This window comes from Tenrec ecaudatus, chromosome 3, assembly GCF_050624435.1.
Source record: "Tenrec ecaudatus isolate mTenEca1 chromosome 3, mTenEca1.hap1, whole genome shotgun sequence".
Lineage (NCBI taxonomy): Eukaryota > Metazoa > Chordata > Mammalia > Afrosoricida > Tenrecidae > Tenrec > Tenrec ecaudatus.
Genome location: NC_134532.1, coordinates 142418352 through 142434514, shown reverse-complemented (window position 1 = coordinate 142434514; position 16163 = coordinate 142418352). Strand labels below are relative to the sequence as shown.

Below are 16163 nucleotides of genomic sequence, written 5' to 3'. Positions count from 1 at the left end.
TCATATTTAGGTTACTCAAATGGTGGCGTAATGGGTTTCAGTGCTGAACTGCTTACAAGATTAGCAGTTCAAACCCACCAGACACCGCATGGAAGAAAAACGATGCAGTCTGCTTCAATAAAAATTCCTTTTTAATGGCGTGCACCCTTGGGAATCCTATCTGGGGCCACAGAATTAACTCTACGGCAGTAAGTTTGAGTTTTTGGTTTAAATGCTATCATAGAGACCTTAAAGCATTGTGGGGAAATCATTGTAATGCTCAAAATAACCACTGAGGTCATGGGTTAGCTCTTCATAAAGGGACTGATAGTCAATACGGAGGCTTTGCATGTCAGATGATTTACATGCACCTACTCTTGTTGTATCATGGTTGCAGAAACCTGTCGAAAAACATGAGCAGAGCTCCCCCAACACTTTATTTATGGATACCGACTTTTTAATCCCAAATTATGTTCACGTATAATTAAATTTTCTTCTATTTTTTTTTTTCCCCTCACCAGTCTTGGCTCAAGGACCTTACAACATGCATCAGACTGCATCTGACAGGCAGCCCAGTTTTCTGGACCCGCAGGCAGGTGGTGGACGGATAAACATCGCATCTGTTGCAGCTTTTGGAGTGAAGGGTCAGTGCCACCAGGTAAAGGCAGTGCAAGAGTCTGTCTTGTTGTCCCAAGCGGGCTCCAAGGACCAGCGCCACCAACCCTACCCGTGGCCCACCTGAGATCAAGACCTGCATCCACCTAAGCCCTGAGCTGCTGGCAAGCATCTTGAAGTTGGAGAATCACTGGTGGTGTGATCTGAAGACGGAACTCTGGAATTAGAAGGCCCAGGACACACTTGTGTGCCTCTTACTCATCCTGTGGCCTGGGACAAATGACTTAACCCCCATGCCTCTTTGTGTACCGCACGAGGATTTAACAACGCATCAATGTACCGTAAAAGTATGGACACTGCCTGGTTAGCAACATTTTTTCAATGCTTCCAATCAGGCATTTTAAAAAATACAAGCGCACATACACCTTCTAAGACAGACACACACAGTCGCTTCCTCGTGTGTTGAGTGCCCTCCCCACCTCGTCCCGTCCATAATAAAGAAAGACGCACAACTTCAGGCCGCAGAGTGTAAAGTATATTGATGGCTGCAAAGGGGCAATTTAGAGACAAGTTGTCGGGCTGCTGAGACGGCGTGCAGCAGACATACATGCTCTTATTTTGGAAACGAGGTCATTACATTCTCGAACACATCTGTTTGAACACGCTGTTTGGGGTGGATTTGTGGTTTTCCCTTAGCGCGGATGACTACTCCACGCCGGTTCTCCTAGAGCGAGTGCAAGGCATGGCTCCGGGCGAGCAGCTGCGGGCGCAGTTCCATGGCTAAGGAGGTGAGCGATCTCACACCCAGCGCGCTCAGAGTGAACAGCCAGGTGTTTTCCATTTGTTTTGTTCACTGCTGTGGGGGGCGGGGGGCGGGGTTCCATTTTATTCTTTTCACAGGTTTAGTCATCAACCGGCTCCAAAAAGCAATGAAACAAAATCAGTCTTAAGAACAAACAAACAACAAACAAACTGAGTTGGTAATTCTGCTGTGAGTTCTATTTTTCAAGACCCTACACGTCATATAATTTAAATTTACAAGAGAGTACGACAACAAAAACGGTGTGAAGGGGCACTAACTAAAAACTACTGACACACACGCCGGGGAATACAGTGGTCCGCCGTGAATAACTCAGCGGGGCAAAGAGAACAAAGCCCCTTCTGGAACATGAAGTGGTCAGTCTCTGCTGCGTTTATTCTGTTTCTTTCTTCCTAGTGGCTATTCTCCTTCCACAGTGTTGAGCTTCTTTATTATATTAAATAACTTACACGGGTAAAAATGAGTTTGCTAGCCAGCAGCCAACTCAACGCCCTGAGGAAGAGGGAGGAGAGGAACTCCCAACCCAGCACGCGCTGCCAGCCTTCCCTCTGGCAACACCACGGAGCTGAGTTTGAGGATCTCAGTGAGGCGCTTGGTTCCCCTCCCCCTCCTCTCCTTTGTCGGTTAACAAAGACATGTGGGCTTCCTCAGGGCCAGCACTCAGCTGGACAAGTCCCATTAGCAGCAAATGTTCGATCAAATGAAAACACACAAAACATACACGCACACACGCGCTCCATCCAGGTGCAGAGCTGGGATCCACATGGAAATTCCAAGAGATGAATCATGTGCTGAGCTGGATGCTGTAGAGGATGCTCCCCTGAGCGTCTTCAGTGAACATTTCAGTCTCACAGAATCTGAGTCCATCTGTCAGCTGAGGGACATAAGTTCCCCATCTGTTCTGGAGGGAGCCTGCTTTCTTTGCTATCAGAGCACGCCCACGGTGGGGGGTGCTCTGGATTTTCATGGTCCTCCATGCCAGACAAAAGGCCAGCCCTTTATTATCTGCGTGATGATGCAGCGGCAGCAGCGGCAGGCGGTATCCCCTATGTTAAACTCTGCCTAGGAGGCTGGACCTGTGGAGTAGAGATCATGTTAGAAAGAATGTTGGAGAATAGACGAACCAGGATTGAAGTAAGGAGCCTGGTGGCGGAGTGGTGATGCATCTGGCTGCGGACCAGTCAGTCGCTCCTCGGGAGAAAGATGGGGCTTTCTTAGCCCATAAGGCGTTATAGTTTCGGAAACTCAAAGGCGTGGTTCCCCCCTGTCCTATGGGTCGAATAAGCTGGAATCAACTGGCGAGCAGTGAGAATGCTGGTTTCACCTTTCTTGTGTTTCTAAGCTTGATTTTAGATAGATTTCGAAATAGGAAAACATCCTTTGGGTTTTTGTTGTTTTGTTTGAGAAAACTGCTAGTCACTTACAATAAATATTCAATAAGGCAGAGTGCAACAGAATTTTTCTAGGGAACTATATGTCTCCCACGGTTTTATATTAAAATGACAAGACAAACAAAGGTCATTTCTGATTATCATGCTACAATAATAAGCTTTCTATCCACTTGGCATTCCATATGGTGGCTCTGCTAGTTATACTGGCCCCCTCACCCCTTTATTTTCTTTGCTTTGTCATGGCCACCATGCCTTGGCCAGCTCCTGTAGTAGCCTGGAGACATTACACAAGCAGGGATGAGAGAGGAACAGTGGGTCAGACACCAGACTCCATGCTGTGGCAGACAGGAAGGGGACTCTGGCTTCCTTGTCTTCAAGGGGCAAAGAACTACCTGCATTAGAAAACAACGCTTGCAAAATGAATGGTACGGGAAGAAGGCAACACCTGGTTATGTGTGAGCAACTTGAAAGTCACTGAAAAGGCTTTGAGCCTTTTCTTGCACTAAACTAGCACCAAACCCATTGCCAAGAGTCGATTCCAACCTATGTCGATCCTATTGAACAGAGTAGAGCTGCCTTGAGACTGTAATTCTTTACAAAAACAGACTGCCTCATCTTCCTCCCATAGGTAGATGGTGGATTTGAACCACCAACCTTTTCATTAGCAGCCCAGAGCTCAAGCCACTGCACTCCCAGGGCTCCTTTGCCTCGCACTACCAAAACCAAACTCACGGCTATTGAGTCAATGCTGATTCACAGCCACCCACTCCAGAGCGACGCTCCTTGTGGGTTTCTGAGAATGTAACTTTTTAAGAGCAGAAAGCCCAGCCTTTCTCCCTCGGAGCTGCTGGTGGTTTTAAACTGCCAACCATGTGGGTCACAGCCCACTGCGTAACTAGTGCACCACTAAGGCTAAATAAGGACGGTATGCACCTGTTCTGACTGACCTACACATTCTCAGTAAGGAATGTATCTCATTCCTACTCCGGGGACTAGATGTACTGAAGTGTAGTCACTGAACTACCCATGCAGAAATTATGGAATGGGTGTAGGTTTTGTTCTCCGTATTTCATCAAGAATTTGTGGGTTAAGCACTTGAACCATTAACCAAAAGGAGGGTGGTTGGAATGCACCAACTGCTCTACAGGTGCAAGTCTGCTTCCATGCAGATTTCTAGCTCTGGAAGACCTATGGGGTTCTACTCTGCCCTATGGGGTATGTACGAGACGTGATCAACTTGACGACAGAGGATGAGATTCGTCTAGTTAATACTGACGGAGCCCTGGTTTGGTAGCAGTCAGGTGCTGGGCTGTGACCCACATGGTCAACAGTTCAAAAAGACCAGTTCAAAGACTGGACTTTCTACCGTAAACAGTAACAGTTTGGAAAACTCCCAGGGGGTCGCAATGAGTCAGCACTCACTTGATAGCAGTGAGTTGAGGGTTAATACTGCAATACATTCCTTTAAACACAAATGCAAACTAATACAGATTTTAATTTAGATGTGCATTGGCAGGCACACCATTTCATGAAAACAGAGTTTGACATTAGCCCTGGAGGCCTGTCTGTGAGCAAATCCCCACGATCCTGGGCCATCTGCCACACTTCATTCTGTCTGTTTCTGGGCATAGAAGAATCACCTCTAATCCTTCACCCATCATCACAAGTGTTTCTCAAGAAAATCCTATTGCCTTCAGAGCTCATCCTTCCTTACGAGAAGGACAAAGGAGATGGTTTCAGCCAGTGGTTCTCAACCTTCCTATTGCCGCGACATGCTGTGATGACCCCAACCATGAAATTATTTTCATTGCTACTTGACATTACTATAATTTTGCTACTGTTAAGAATCGTCATGTAAACATCTGATATACAGGATGTATTTTCATGGTTACAAATTGAACATAATTAAAGCACAGTGATTAATCACAAAACAATATGTAATTATATATTGTGAAATATTTATTTCTAATTACAAATCAATGAAATGTTGTGTTTTCTGGTGGTCTTAGGTGACCCCTGTGAAAGGGTCCTTCGACCCCCAAAGGGGTCACGACCCACAGGTTGAGAACCGCTGGTCTAAGCTCTTGGAAACAATGGAAATGAGAGAACATGATGCTGATCTTGGGTCCCCACACACAATCTAATGAAGGCTCCCAAATGGCTCTGAGGTCATGAAATGAAGGGAAATTCTGCTTGTCAAACTCTGGATCAAAAAGGTACCTATTTTCAGAGGTTTCTTTTTAATAGAAATACAAACCAACCAACTTTGAATATATTGTACTATGTCCTAACTTGCTTCCTCGGTCCATTATATTTACCTGTGCTAGTTCTGTGTAAAAGTTCTAATGAAATAAACATCTGAACATACTCAGGATTGGGCTTAAAGCAGGACATTTGTCGCCAAAGTCCCCAGGGTCTTGTTAAAACATGGACTCCGGATTCAGTATATCTGGAGCAGAAAGGCAAAGTCTCAGCAGGGGGTCACGCAGAATGAAGCTATGGTTTAAAGCGCCCACTCCCTGAAGCCAAGCCCACTGCCACTGAGTGTGCATTGACTCACAGTGGCTGGCCCTAGGTTCAGTTTCTGAACCCTGCATCTTTATGGGAGCCTCACTGTTCTCCCACTCGGTGGCTGCTGGGTTTGAACTGTCAATCTTGCTAAGCAACTCAATGCCTAACCCACAGCACCCAGGACACCTTCTCTCAAAACCAAAGAAAGGATTAAAATCCAGTAGATGAAATCTATTCAACTTTGTGGAAATGTTGGTGTTGTCAGTCAGTCAGTCGGTCCGACTCAGCGACCCTGTGCGACAGAACAAAACCCTCTGCGCGTGCGCCACCCTCACATGCACGGCTGTCTGATGCACCGGGGCCGCTGCGGATGAGTCCCTCTCACTGAGGGTCCCTCTTCCCACTTTGTCAAGCTCAACCCTGCTTGAGGAGGCAGCTCTTCCCAAGGCCTACTCTGAACATCTTTCAGCGCTACATGAGCCAGCACTGAAAAGGTTTTCAGTGGCTAATCCCTCGGGAACAGACAGCTCATTCCGTCTTCCTTGTCTGTGTCTGAACACTGCTACAACCTGCTCACCGGGGTGACCCTGCGGGCATTGGAAAATCTGGTGGCGCAGCTTCCAGCATGACAGCAACAAGCAAGCCGTTACTGCATGACTAACGACAGGCACGTGTGAGTGGTTATTGAACTGGGCAGTGCGGAAGTCCCTTTCCTCTCAGGGAAATAAACATGGGGAGTTAAAGAACGATTCAGGTATATGATCTGAACTTCTGCTCTTTTAGATGAAGAAAACCGCAGGGCACTCTTCCCCCTGCCAAGGTTGGTTCAGTAGTTCATTTTGTACAAGAATTAACCCTGGAGGCGAGAATGAGGGGAACTCTAGAGGCTCTGCCGACCAGTTTGCTTGTCTTTTAAAATCGGGGAAGCTGAGTGGGTGGCAATGAGCACTCTAAGTCAGTGGAAGAACGCGTTTATAGGACATGAGGTGAAGAACACTTGGACCCGGGAGAGACGATGGCCCACGGAAAGCACGCGGCTTTCTTCCAGGGAGACCGACATTGCCCTTTAGATTTGAGCAGCAGCGAAACTCACCTCAAAGACTTCCATCTGTCTTTCTCTACGTGGGTTTCAGGCCCCTCACTCTCATAGGAAGCCAAGTAGAGAGCTGGAATCAACCAGAAGGAAAAGGGCATTAATGTTCACGCCTTCTCCCAATATTGTCTCCCACCGCCTCTCCTCTTTATGGACGGGAGCCCCCCCTTACAGCCCAGCACACCCTTTCACATCCAGTGGTGACCAAGAAGGCCCATAAAATTAAGGCGACCACAAGATCATGCTTTTGTCTCTGACCGACCATCAGAACAAAAGCAGCCTCGGACCAAAGAGGAAGTTTAATTAGCTGAGGGGACACTTGGGGAACACACCACTCACAAATGCAAGCGGAATGACGCTCTCACACACTCAGAGGCAAGTTTCTTACTAGAGGGGGTGGGGTGGTGGAGGTGGTGGTGGTGGTGGTGGTGGTGTGTGTGTGTGTGTGTGGTGGTGTGAGGGCTGTGGGGCTTCCTGTATCCTTCACTCCCCCACAGGTAAAAAAGCTAGGTTTCTCTGGGAAGTTTTCTATCCTTCAAATATATTTTCTTTCCTTTTACAGCACCAGGACTCTTCGCTGGAAGACTAGAGGAACGTCACTAATCCTACTTACAGAGGCAAGAAACCCTCCGTCCCTCTGCAAGGACTCTCACGAATAGCAAGGATGAAGAAGTCAACGGAGTCTCAGACTCAGAACTGCGCTTTTCACGGTTTGTTGTGCTCAGGAAAGAAGAGCGGCAGCATACATTTGCATTGGTCTAAACTAAAATTAATACATGCATAAACTGCTAAGTTTCTAAACACCATCTGTTATATAAATGGTTACCCGGTTTTTGCAAATGAAGGAGCCCCCTTATCCAGTGTGCATTAGCTGCATATGTGAATTATTTACATGAGCGCCCTGTATGTGAAAGATACTAAATTTAATTCATTAATGTTTTTAACAATCTAGTGTGTTTCAATCTTGTACCGGCAATTCAAATAGCGCTTCATTCATTGTGATCACCACTGATCTCCAAAGGTAAACTGCTAGTTAAAAGAGGCCACTGAGCCCTACAATATTAGAATGTAACAAATCATTGGAACGAATCCACAGTCTTTTCCAAACTCTATGTAATCACTTTTCTGCCGGAAATTTCCCAATATTTTAATAAGTGAAGATTTTCTGCTACTTTAAAAAACAGAATAAGGAAGCAATACACTGTTGCGTTTTTCTCCTTTTGATTACTCCCCCAAATGACCTCGAATACTGTGGCAGTTACATAACTTCATGTCGACTTGAAGACATAGAAAAGTGCAGGGGTGGCATTCAGCCTGCCAATCAGGTCACAGCCTGATGGTGCCTCCCTGTGGGCGTGACCTTCTCAAAAGGAGGGCTGGGAACTGCTCTCTCTCTCTCTCTCTCTCTCTCTCTCTCTCTCTCTCTCTCTCTCTCTCTCTCTCTCTCTCTCTTCCTTTACCTTCCTGCTCACTGACCCTGGTTGCTACCACACCCTGTGATGGGTCCATTACCATTGGATCCACAGGACTTTGCCCCCAACCTGTGATCTTCCTGCATTCTGTCTGCATCATAGCTTGTGACTTGTGAGTCTGAAGAGGGCCTAAAAGGACTAATGTTGGACATATGGGACTCGTATCAGACTGATAGACTTGAGTTGGCCTGGGCTGGGATGTTTTCCTGACATATGTTCTGGATAAATCATAAGGTTTTCTGCACGACAGAAAGCTCTTGTGTTGAAGGTGGTCACAAAACAGACCTCCTAATACACCAGCACCTAACCACAGGGCACGTGGGCAGCTCGGAAGGAAGGGCCAACTCACCATCTTCACTGAAGACAGGGACTGTGAGCAGGTGCTGCAAGATCTTCCGGTCCCTCTCAAATGGACACTCCACTTGTTTCCATGTCATCAATTCACTCACTTGCTTGGCCAGTTCCCAAAATTTCTGGAAAAGAATTTTTTTAAAAATGGGAGGGGGGTGAGATATGGCATTTAAAGGCAGTCGTTCTCACGGAGACAGCTCCATGTAACACGTGTCTCGGTGGTTTCTAAGCATCTGGGTTGTACCATTTCCTTAATTATATAATGGCTATATTCCCTGAGGTGTAGGTATAAATGTATAAGAACTCTGGTGGTGTGATGATTACATGTTGGGTGGTGATCTACAAGGTCAGCAGTTTGAAACCACCAACGAGTCTTTGGGAGAAAGATGGGGCTTTCTACTCCCCTAAAGAAAACTCCCAGGAGCCGTCTCCCCACCTCAGAACAGTCACTCTGAGTCGGCATTGACTCCAGGGCAGTGAGTTCGTTCATGTAGCCTATTCTTCTAACTAACAATAACACAATGTAGGCACTCTATCGTCTAGTTCCTTTCTTAAATCAGCTGCTCTTGTAGCTAGCTATGGTCAAGGGGACTGACCAGTGGGGACCCTCTGTGCTGCACAGTTCTGACTTTTCAGCCTCAGGTCCCCAGGCCTCTCTCTTGAGGCGCATTTTAGTGACGTGCGCTGCCAGCCTTTTGGACTAGTCAAGCGCTCACTTAACCATTGGCTCTCTCCAGGAACTCTTTCCACTTAGTGCGGAGAGAGGATAATTGGTTCTGTAGCCTCCCAAGCAGGTGAGCTTGGAGAGCCTGGCTGGGGCTCTGGGGCTCCAGCCTGTACACTCTGATTGTATAAACCTCCTAGCACTTACCTCAAAGTTGACATGGCCGTTGGGGAGGCGGTTGGCACAGCCTTCGTTGAGGAAATAAATATCTTTGATTAAGAGACTGAAGAAGGGTATCACAATCTAGAGAAAGCAAGAGTTTTCCATTAGTTTGGGCAAATAAACATCTAATTTCTTGTCAATGATAGGCGATCAATAAACAACACTGATTCTGGATTCACGAAAGGTCTCCGTGAATTCAAATCTGGCTTTTCACTTACACCTCACATCTCAGTGGGTTCCTGACATGACGTATTGTGGTTAAGGCTCAAGGGCGCTTCATCCCTGGAAACACAGCAAGTGTGTCTGGGCTGGCGGAGGGTCTCAGTGTTTTTCCTGCTTTTCCTAATGCAATAGTGTAAGTTCTCTAAGATCCCAGTATACCGAATGAACAATACCTAAGAAAATGTTTGTTTTCCGTCTAGTAAAACAGTAGTTTCAGCTGACCTATATCCGGATCTCCACGGTGCGATATATTCTTTAGGATTTTACATTTCTTTCTAGAGGGTACTTTAATTTCAGCCTTGCGGACATTGCTCAAGGTACTGGGAGAGCTCAGGGGTTCAGGTGAGCGTGGTAGCAAGTTTCACACTAGGCGAACTAACAAGTTTGCACGTGTTCTTACGGAACTCACCTAAGAGGAACCTTGCGCAATGTGTGGTGAGCTGTGCCCCCAGTGAAGGAGGACTATAAATGTAGATTAAGATGAACGGTTGATTAAATACAATGGGCCTGTTTCAGTAACAGCCTCCTGCCTCAGGTCTTTGGTTTGATGAGGTGATAGTTATGTAAATAACCTCAAATAATAAACTCTAGGAAATGACTCTCTAGCCTTCTAAGTCCTTAATGAATAAAGCACGAAGATCAGCTACAGTATCGTCTACTTTCTCTCAAATGCCAACAGGGTTTTAAAGATTGTAAATGGGTCACAAAGCAACAGCACGTCCACCGTAAACTGGGGTCTGTCCTATTTCTTAAAGATCAGCTTTCAGTTTTTCCTAAGCTTGTGATTCTTGTGGCATTTCTGAGCTGTGACTGGGAGGTCTGAAAAAGTTTTTTGGCCCACAGAGAGAGATACCATATCAGCTCACACCTAGAGAGAAACTCAGACTTTCCTCTATAGTTACGAAAAACAATAAAGTTCTCAGAATTTTGTTGCTGTTGTCATTTCATAGATCTCTGGAAAACACTCTGGTGATGCTGCTGAGTAAAGGTTGGACAGTTAACCGGAAGGTCAGCAGTTCAACCCCACCATCTACTCTGCAGGAGAAACATGAGGCTAGCTCCATCTGGAAAACTTCACAACCTTGGAAACTCTATAGAGGGTCACTATGAGTGGGAACTGACTCCATGACAGTGGTTGGGGTTGGGCGGAAATCTCTAAAGCTAAAAGAGTAAAGATCTCAGCTGCTTGCCATCTTCTCCTTCAAATGTTACTAGATATTCTGCACTGTTGTAGAACTACGCAGCTTTAAGAAAAACGCTAAAAGTATGCTGGAAACTCTGTCAAACATCAGTTTAAGACATGGCTTCAACAATACACCCTTAAAGCAACTCACGCTCACTGCCACGGAGTGGATTCTGACTCATAGCGACCATACAGGACAGAGTGCAACTGCCCCTATGGGTTTCCCACATTGTAACTCTTTCAGATAGGAAACATATCCAGGGTAGGTTATGCTAAAAGGAAATGAATAATTTGGAAAAGGGGGGAGAATGAGTTACAAGTTGAGGAAGGTAACCAGTGTCACTGAAATGTAAACGTGAGGTTGGTATGGTATGTGCTTTGCTGTGTATATATGCAGCAGCAATAAAAATAAGTTATCTTTAGAAATAAAATATGGCTCTCGAATTTACTGGCAGTTTAGCCTGGAGCTGGCAATTGGGGTCCCTGGCCATGGATCTGGGCCCAGTGCTTTTGTAGAGCCCTGGTGGCCCAGGCGTTGCACACTGGGCTACTAACGGCAAGGGCTGCTGTTCTAAGCCACCAGCTGCTCCATGAGGGAAAGATGAGGCTTCCTACTTCTGTTCCGAGTTAGCGCTCAGAAACCCACAGGGGCAGTCTACCCTGTCGTAGAGGGTTGCTCTGAGCCAGAATTGACTCCACGGCAGTGAGTTTGGTTGGTTTTGGTGAATGAGAAAATAATGATTTTTACATTCTTATATTGCTAGAAACAAACAAACAAACAAACAAAACAATGCTTAGCGATGCATGACAGTTCTACATAACTCAAACTAGTCATGGAGCTTCATTAGAACAGGGCCTCCCTGGTTACTTGTTTACACATGCATTTGCTTTTGAGCTATTATGTTAGAGTGGAGCAAAGACTGTAAGGTCCACCAAGCCTGAGGTATTATTGAGAAGCATGCAAACTACTGCTGGACATGTAACACATTCAAAAAGCCTCCTGTCTTCCCTTTGAAATGGGCTCAGCAGTAACTGTTGAGGTGAGATGAGGATTAAATTAAGTCAAGCCGATTTGATCTTAAATAAGCACCCACCCCTGCCCAAAGCGAGTGCGCCCCATACAAGTGAACGACTGCACCTATTATGGATATGCTGAAAAGACAGCATAGGAACATCACACAGCAACACCTAGTAGATCTGGGCAAAGTTACCATCGAGATGTTAGAAGGGTTTTAAAATAAGTGCTTTATCTCAGAGCTCGACTCTATATTCTACCTGTGAGATTTCCTGTAGTGCTGATCATTGACTGTCCCTATCAATATTTAAATTCTTCACAAGGCTATGCATGCACCTCTAACTGAATTCTCAGCTCAGTGACAGGGGCATCCATGATGTGGCTTTCGCATTCCTGGGGTCTGCGAGATGCTAGATTGAAGTCTGCAGCACCCCTTCATGGGAAGAGACCTGTCATTAATCTCACTTAGGAGACCACACAGCGGTACTCCTCCTGCCCAGATTTGGGAAAGAAACCTCACAGATCTCATCACCTCCTCATTTATGTGTGGGTAACCCACTTCAGATCCACGGCCACTACCCACATTTAGCAACACTGAAGAGATTTTTAGGGACTTTAGATTTCCATGAGCCAAGGCGCGATATAGCGGTTATTAGTGGGATGGGCTCCTAGAGACCCTGTAGGATACAGGAGGATGGCCTCAGCGCTTCAAAGGCTGCAACCGTACGGAAGCAGACAGTCACTTCTTTCTCCTGTGGAGCAGCTGGTGGGCTCGATCTGCTGACCTGTAAGTCAGCAGCTGAGGTCTCAGCACTAAGCCATCAGGGAGGCTCCCTCTAGAGAAGCTCTGAGATGATATGATGTCGTTAGTAGGGGAACTTTTTAAGGATTCATTTTTCCCAATTCCTTTTGAAATTACTCTTAATTCAGAGACTGGGCAGCTCTACCTCAAAGGTTTCATGAGTTCCACATACAGAGATAAACTAGTAAGCAGCAATGCATTCTCAACAACAGATGCAGAATGGTCGAAGAGTTTAAAACCAAGCAATCAGTTGGACACCCAAGCACCCAAAGGAGGGGGGGTCATTGCGAGATACTTTATGGGTTCCTGTGTGGCTGACAGATTTATTATTAGCTCTACAATACGGAGCTAAGGGATATGCTATTTGAGACATAAACTCGGGATGTGAAAAACTATACAGATTTTATTCCTTTAGTTATAGTGTCAGGAAGAGTTTAAGACAGAAAGCTACTTCCAAACAGAGATCGTCCCCTCTCCCTTCAAGAGAACCCTAATACTTTAAAATGAAAGATGGATTTTGTCCAGAAATGTTTTCATACTTTTCCTGCAGGACCAGTTGTGAAAGATCCGACGGCAGTTTAGTTTGGAACAGAGATGACTTCATTTGTTTTTATGAACTTCAAGTTACAGTCCGCATATACACTCACAGAAGCATTTTAGAAAATAACTTCCATTAGGATTTATTATATGATGGAGCAAGCAAATGCTTTAAGACCCCTTCCGAAAGAGGATGCTAGTGTTCTACAAGTAAGATGTTCAGCAAACCTTTACTGGAAGGTCTAGACATCAGAATTACTTGGATCGAATGAATTGCTGCTCTGTAGTGACAGATGAGGAACGCTGGTAGTGTAATGGTTAAGAGCTGGGCTCTGGTCTGAAAGGTCAGCAGTTCAAAGGCATCAGCTGCTCCGCACGAGAAAGACGGGGCTTTCTACTCCCGTAAACATCTGCAGCCTCGGTAACTCATGGGGCAGTTCTACCCTGTCTGGCAGGGCTGCTACGAGTCGGCATCAACTCAGTGACAGTGAAGTTTGGAGTGACAGCTCTGACTCTGGCCTCCTTGCTGAAACGAGCCCATCACAACAAACTGACCAGTCACCAGGCTGAGGTCCGGGCAGATAACAAGAGGGCCTCCACAGGGTCTGCCCTCCTTAGGGAGCGGGGATTTCTTCATGTCTGTGCCCTCAGGTCACACCTTCCCTCCACCTTGTCACAGGAGTACTTTGTAAGCAAAATTTAAAAGCTGGAAAACAGTTTGTGATATCACCAGATGGTATGAGTTCTGTTTCCTGCCCTCTCTAAGCCTATGGTAAATTTCCTTATTTTAATATGTTTAAAGTGTTATGGATATTAATGTGCTTGTAGTATCAGAAACTTCCGTTCGTATCTTCCGGAGGACAAGCTTAATATGTTTGGAAGCGGACCTTCTGTAGGCATTTGCTTTCAGTTTAGATCTTTATGAAGGGTACGTGAGAGGGAGCTTTACTGGGGGTGCAGACTCTGACTGAGATGGCTGTCACGACTTTTACCCACGTTTTGGTTTGTTTGTTGATGGCACCATTTGCATTGAAATAGCAACACAGTCTAGAGTAGAATAGCAACCTTCCTTGGCCCAGTTACCATAACCAGGTATTAATTTCTCAAATAGCACCATCTTCAATATTGGAACTTCATTATTCCTTCCTCTACAAGATAATACAACACTGAAAAGTACCAAAAAAAAAAAAAAAAGCACCCTTTAAATCAAGAGGCGCATCTGAACCTCCTGTTCCTGGATTGTCAGTTACCCTCGGTCGCGTTTCTGAGAGGGATCATCTTCCCAGGAGCAGACAGCCTTCTTTCTCCCTAGAAGTGCCTGGTGGGTTTGCACCGCCAACCTTGGGGTTAGCCCACGAAGGCCTGACCCACAGTGCTAATGGCTGCAAGGGGCTGAGCGAGCTAGGATAACAGGAAATCATTTAAAGGTAATATAAAGGGAGTAAGGCCCTTTCACTGCCTCAGACGTCATCCCTGCACTTCCAATGCCACCCACATGGCCAATTAGACACAGCAGGCCTGCTGCCACGGTTACTAATCTACTTCCTGAAAATAAATGACTTAACCAGTTAATTCTTTTAAGAGAAAAGGTTATAGCAAATCAGCTCTCTTGCGCAGAGCTTACATGTCTCTTTTCCAGGCAGTCAATTACGCTTTCAAGCTATAAGTCATCCTAACATATGACTTAATTATTGCTTGAAACACAACCCAGACGCTCTGCAAAATCATCATTTGAGTGATGCAGTAATAACACAGTAACAGACGTTTGTAAAGTTCTACGCCAAGTCACCTTGTCCTTTCCAAGGGAGAGAGAGATGCCCACATTTCCTTTCTCACTCTTGGCCTGTGTGGCAAGCGAGGACACCTCTCTGGTCTATCAAGTTCCTCAGATTTAAATGGGAAACGCAGCTCAGTCAGTGTAGGGGCCCACAGTGCTGTCTCTTATGGAGCCGAGGTGCCAACTTGACCATGGATACTTCTGCCTTAAGGACTTACCTTCTCTCGACTACTGTGAGCAGTCAAAGACCTCTGCGCTGCCCCACGGAGAGCTGTTCGGTAATTATAGAAATTGCTGGAAGGGTCCATTTGATGCTGTAGACACGACAGATTATAAACAATTTAGTGCTCAAGTGCAAGGCAGCTCACCCCATCCCACTTTTGACAACACATGAAAGGTCAAGCTAAGTTAGAGACCTCATCGGGGCCATGATGGCTCTCTCATCTACACACATATACACATGAAACACATTAGGCTACAAAGTTTGCCCTTCTTGAGTTTTGTCTTCTTCACACAACCTGATGTCCCTGTTCACTAATGTTACGGCTACATGAAATCCTGTCCAGGGAACTGTTGATATTACGTCTGAAACTGGTAACTAACGGTCTAACTCCAGCATTCGGAACCTGTACTAGATTCATCATGGAGCCAATGGATGGTTAACCATGAACAACACTCTTTATAGCCAATCATTCACAAATAACTAACACATATTACTTCCATGAGAGAAATGCAATTTATTAGACACTATGAATACATACTATATCATGCCATACATGTAATAATAATTAATTTGAGAGAATACTTCAGAAAGAATCTTTTCTTATCTCCATGAGAGATGAAAAATACCAGCACATCAAGGTAAAATCACATTTTTATGCAAGTAATTTGTGGGGGTTTTTGCCAACCGTTCAGCAAATTCCCACCCCGCACCACCCCCACTACTTTCATAATTGTGTTATGCCCAGAGTTTATATGTGGGTGAGATATGTATGTGGGTGAATTCTTTGTGAGAAAATGTATTACTGAGCTTGATCCAAACACAGATCTCTTTGGCCCACAGTTTACAACCCTCACAAATATGCGGGGGAAGGCCTTTCCCACAGGTCGGCAAAGAGGGTTGAGAAAATGGTGAGTGACCTTTCTCTCCGGGCTGAGGAACTGCTGCCCAGGGACCCTGAAGAGAAACAGAGCCAGGAGGTCCCCGGGACAGTCAAGTGCACGTTTGTTCACAGCCCAGATTCAATCCCCACTTGCAACGTGATAGGACCAACCCATCACAGTTCCTCCCGTCGACGGGCCCCTCCCCAAATGGAAACCTGTCTCTACAATGACTAGTCCACATCCTGATTTATTTCCCCAATTCCCACCCATCTTTTCTTCCCCTGGGTCTGCCATAGGAACACTAAGGGGACAGACATCATGTAACCAAATCCACGGTCGTCGAGTCAATGCCAACCCAGAGCAACCCTATAGGACAGGGTAGAACTGCCCCAGTGGGTTTCGTAG

The 16163-nt window shown here is 45.8% G+C and overlaps 1 protein-coding gene across 3 annotated transcripts in view; it reads right to left on the bottom strand.

The window, feature by feature from the left end:
• Positions 1–2289: 2289 nt before the first annotated feature.
• RASGEF1B (RasGEF domain family member 1B) overlaps positions 2290–16163 on the bottom strand; it is a 33821-nt gene continuing 19947 nt past the window's right edge. For all 3 annotated transcript variants that reach the window (XM_075544910.1, XM_075544908.1, XM_075544909.1), the window contains 5 exons: positions 14873–14968; positions 9104–9199; positions 8231–8354; positions 6410–6482; positions 2290–2490 (listed from right to left, as the gene is read on the bottom strand). In XM_075544910.1, coding sequence (XP_075401025.1) covers positions 2466–2490; positions 6410–6482; positions 8231–8354; positions 9104–9199; positions 14873–14968 — 414 coding nt within the window. In that variant the 3' untranslated portion in view covers positions 2290–2465. The remainder of the gene's footprint in view (positions 2491–6409; positions 6483–8230; positions 8355–9103; positions 9200–14872; positions 14969–16163) is intronic.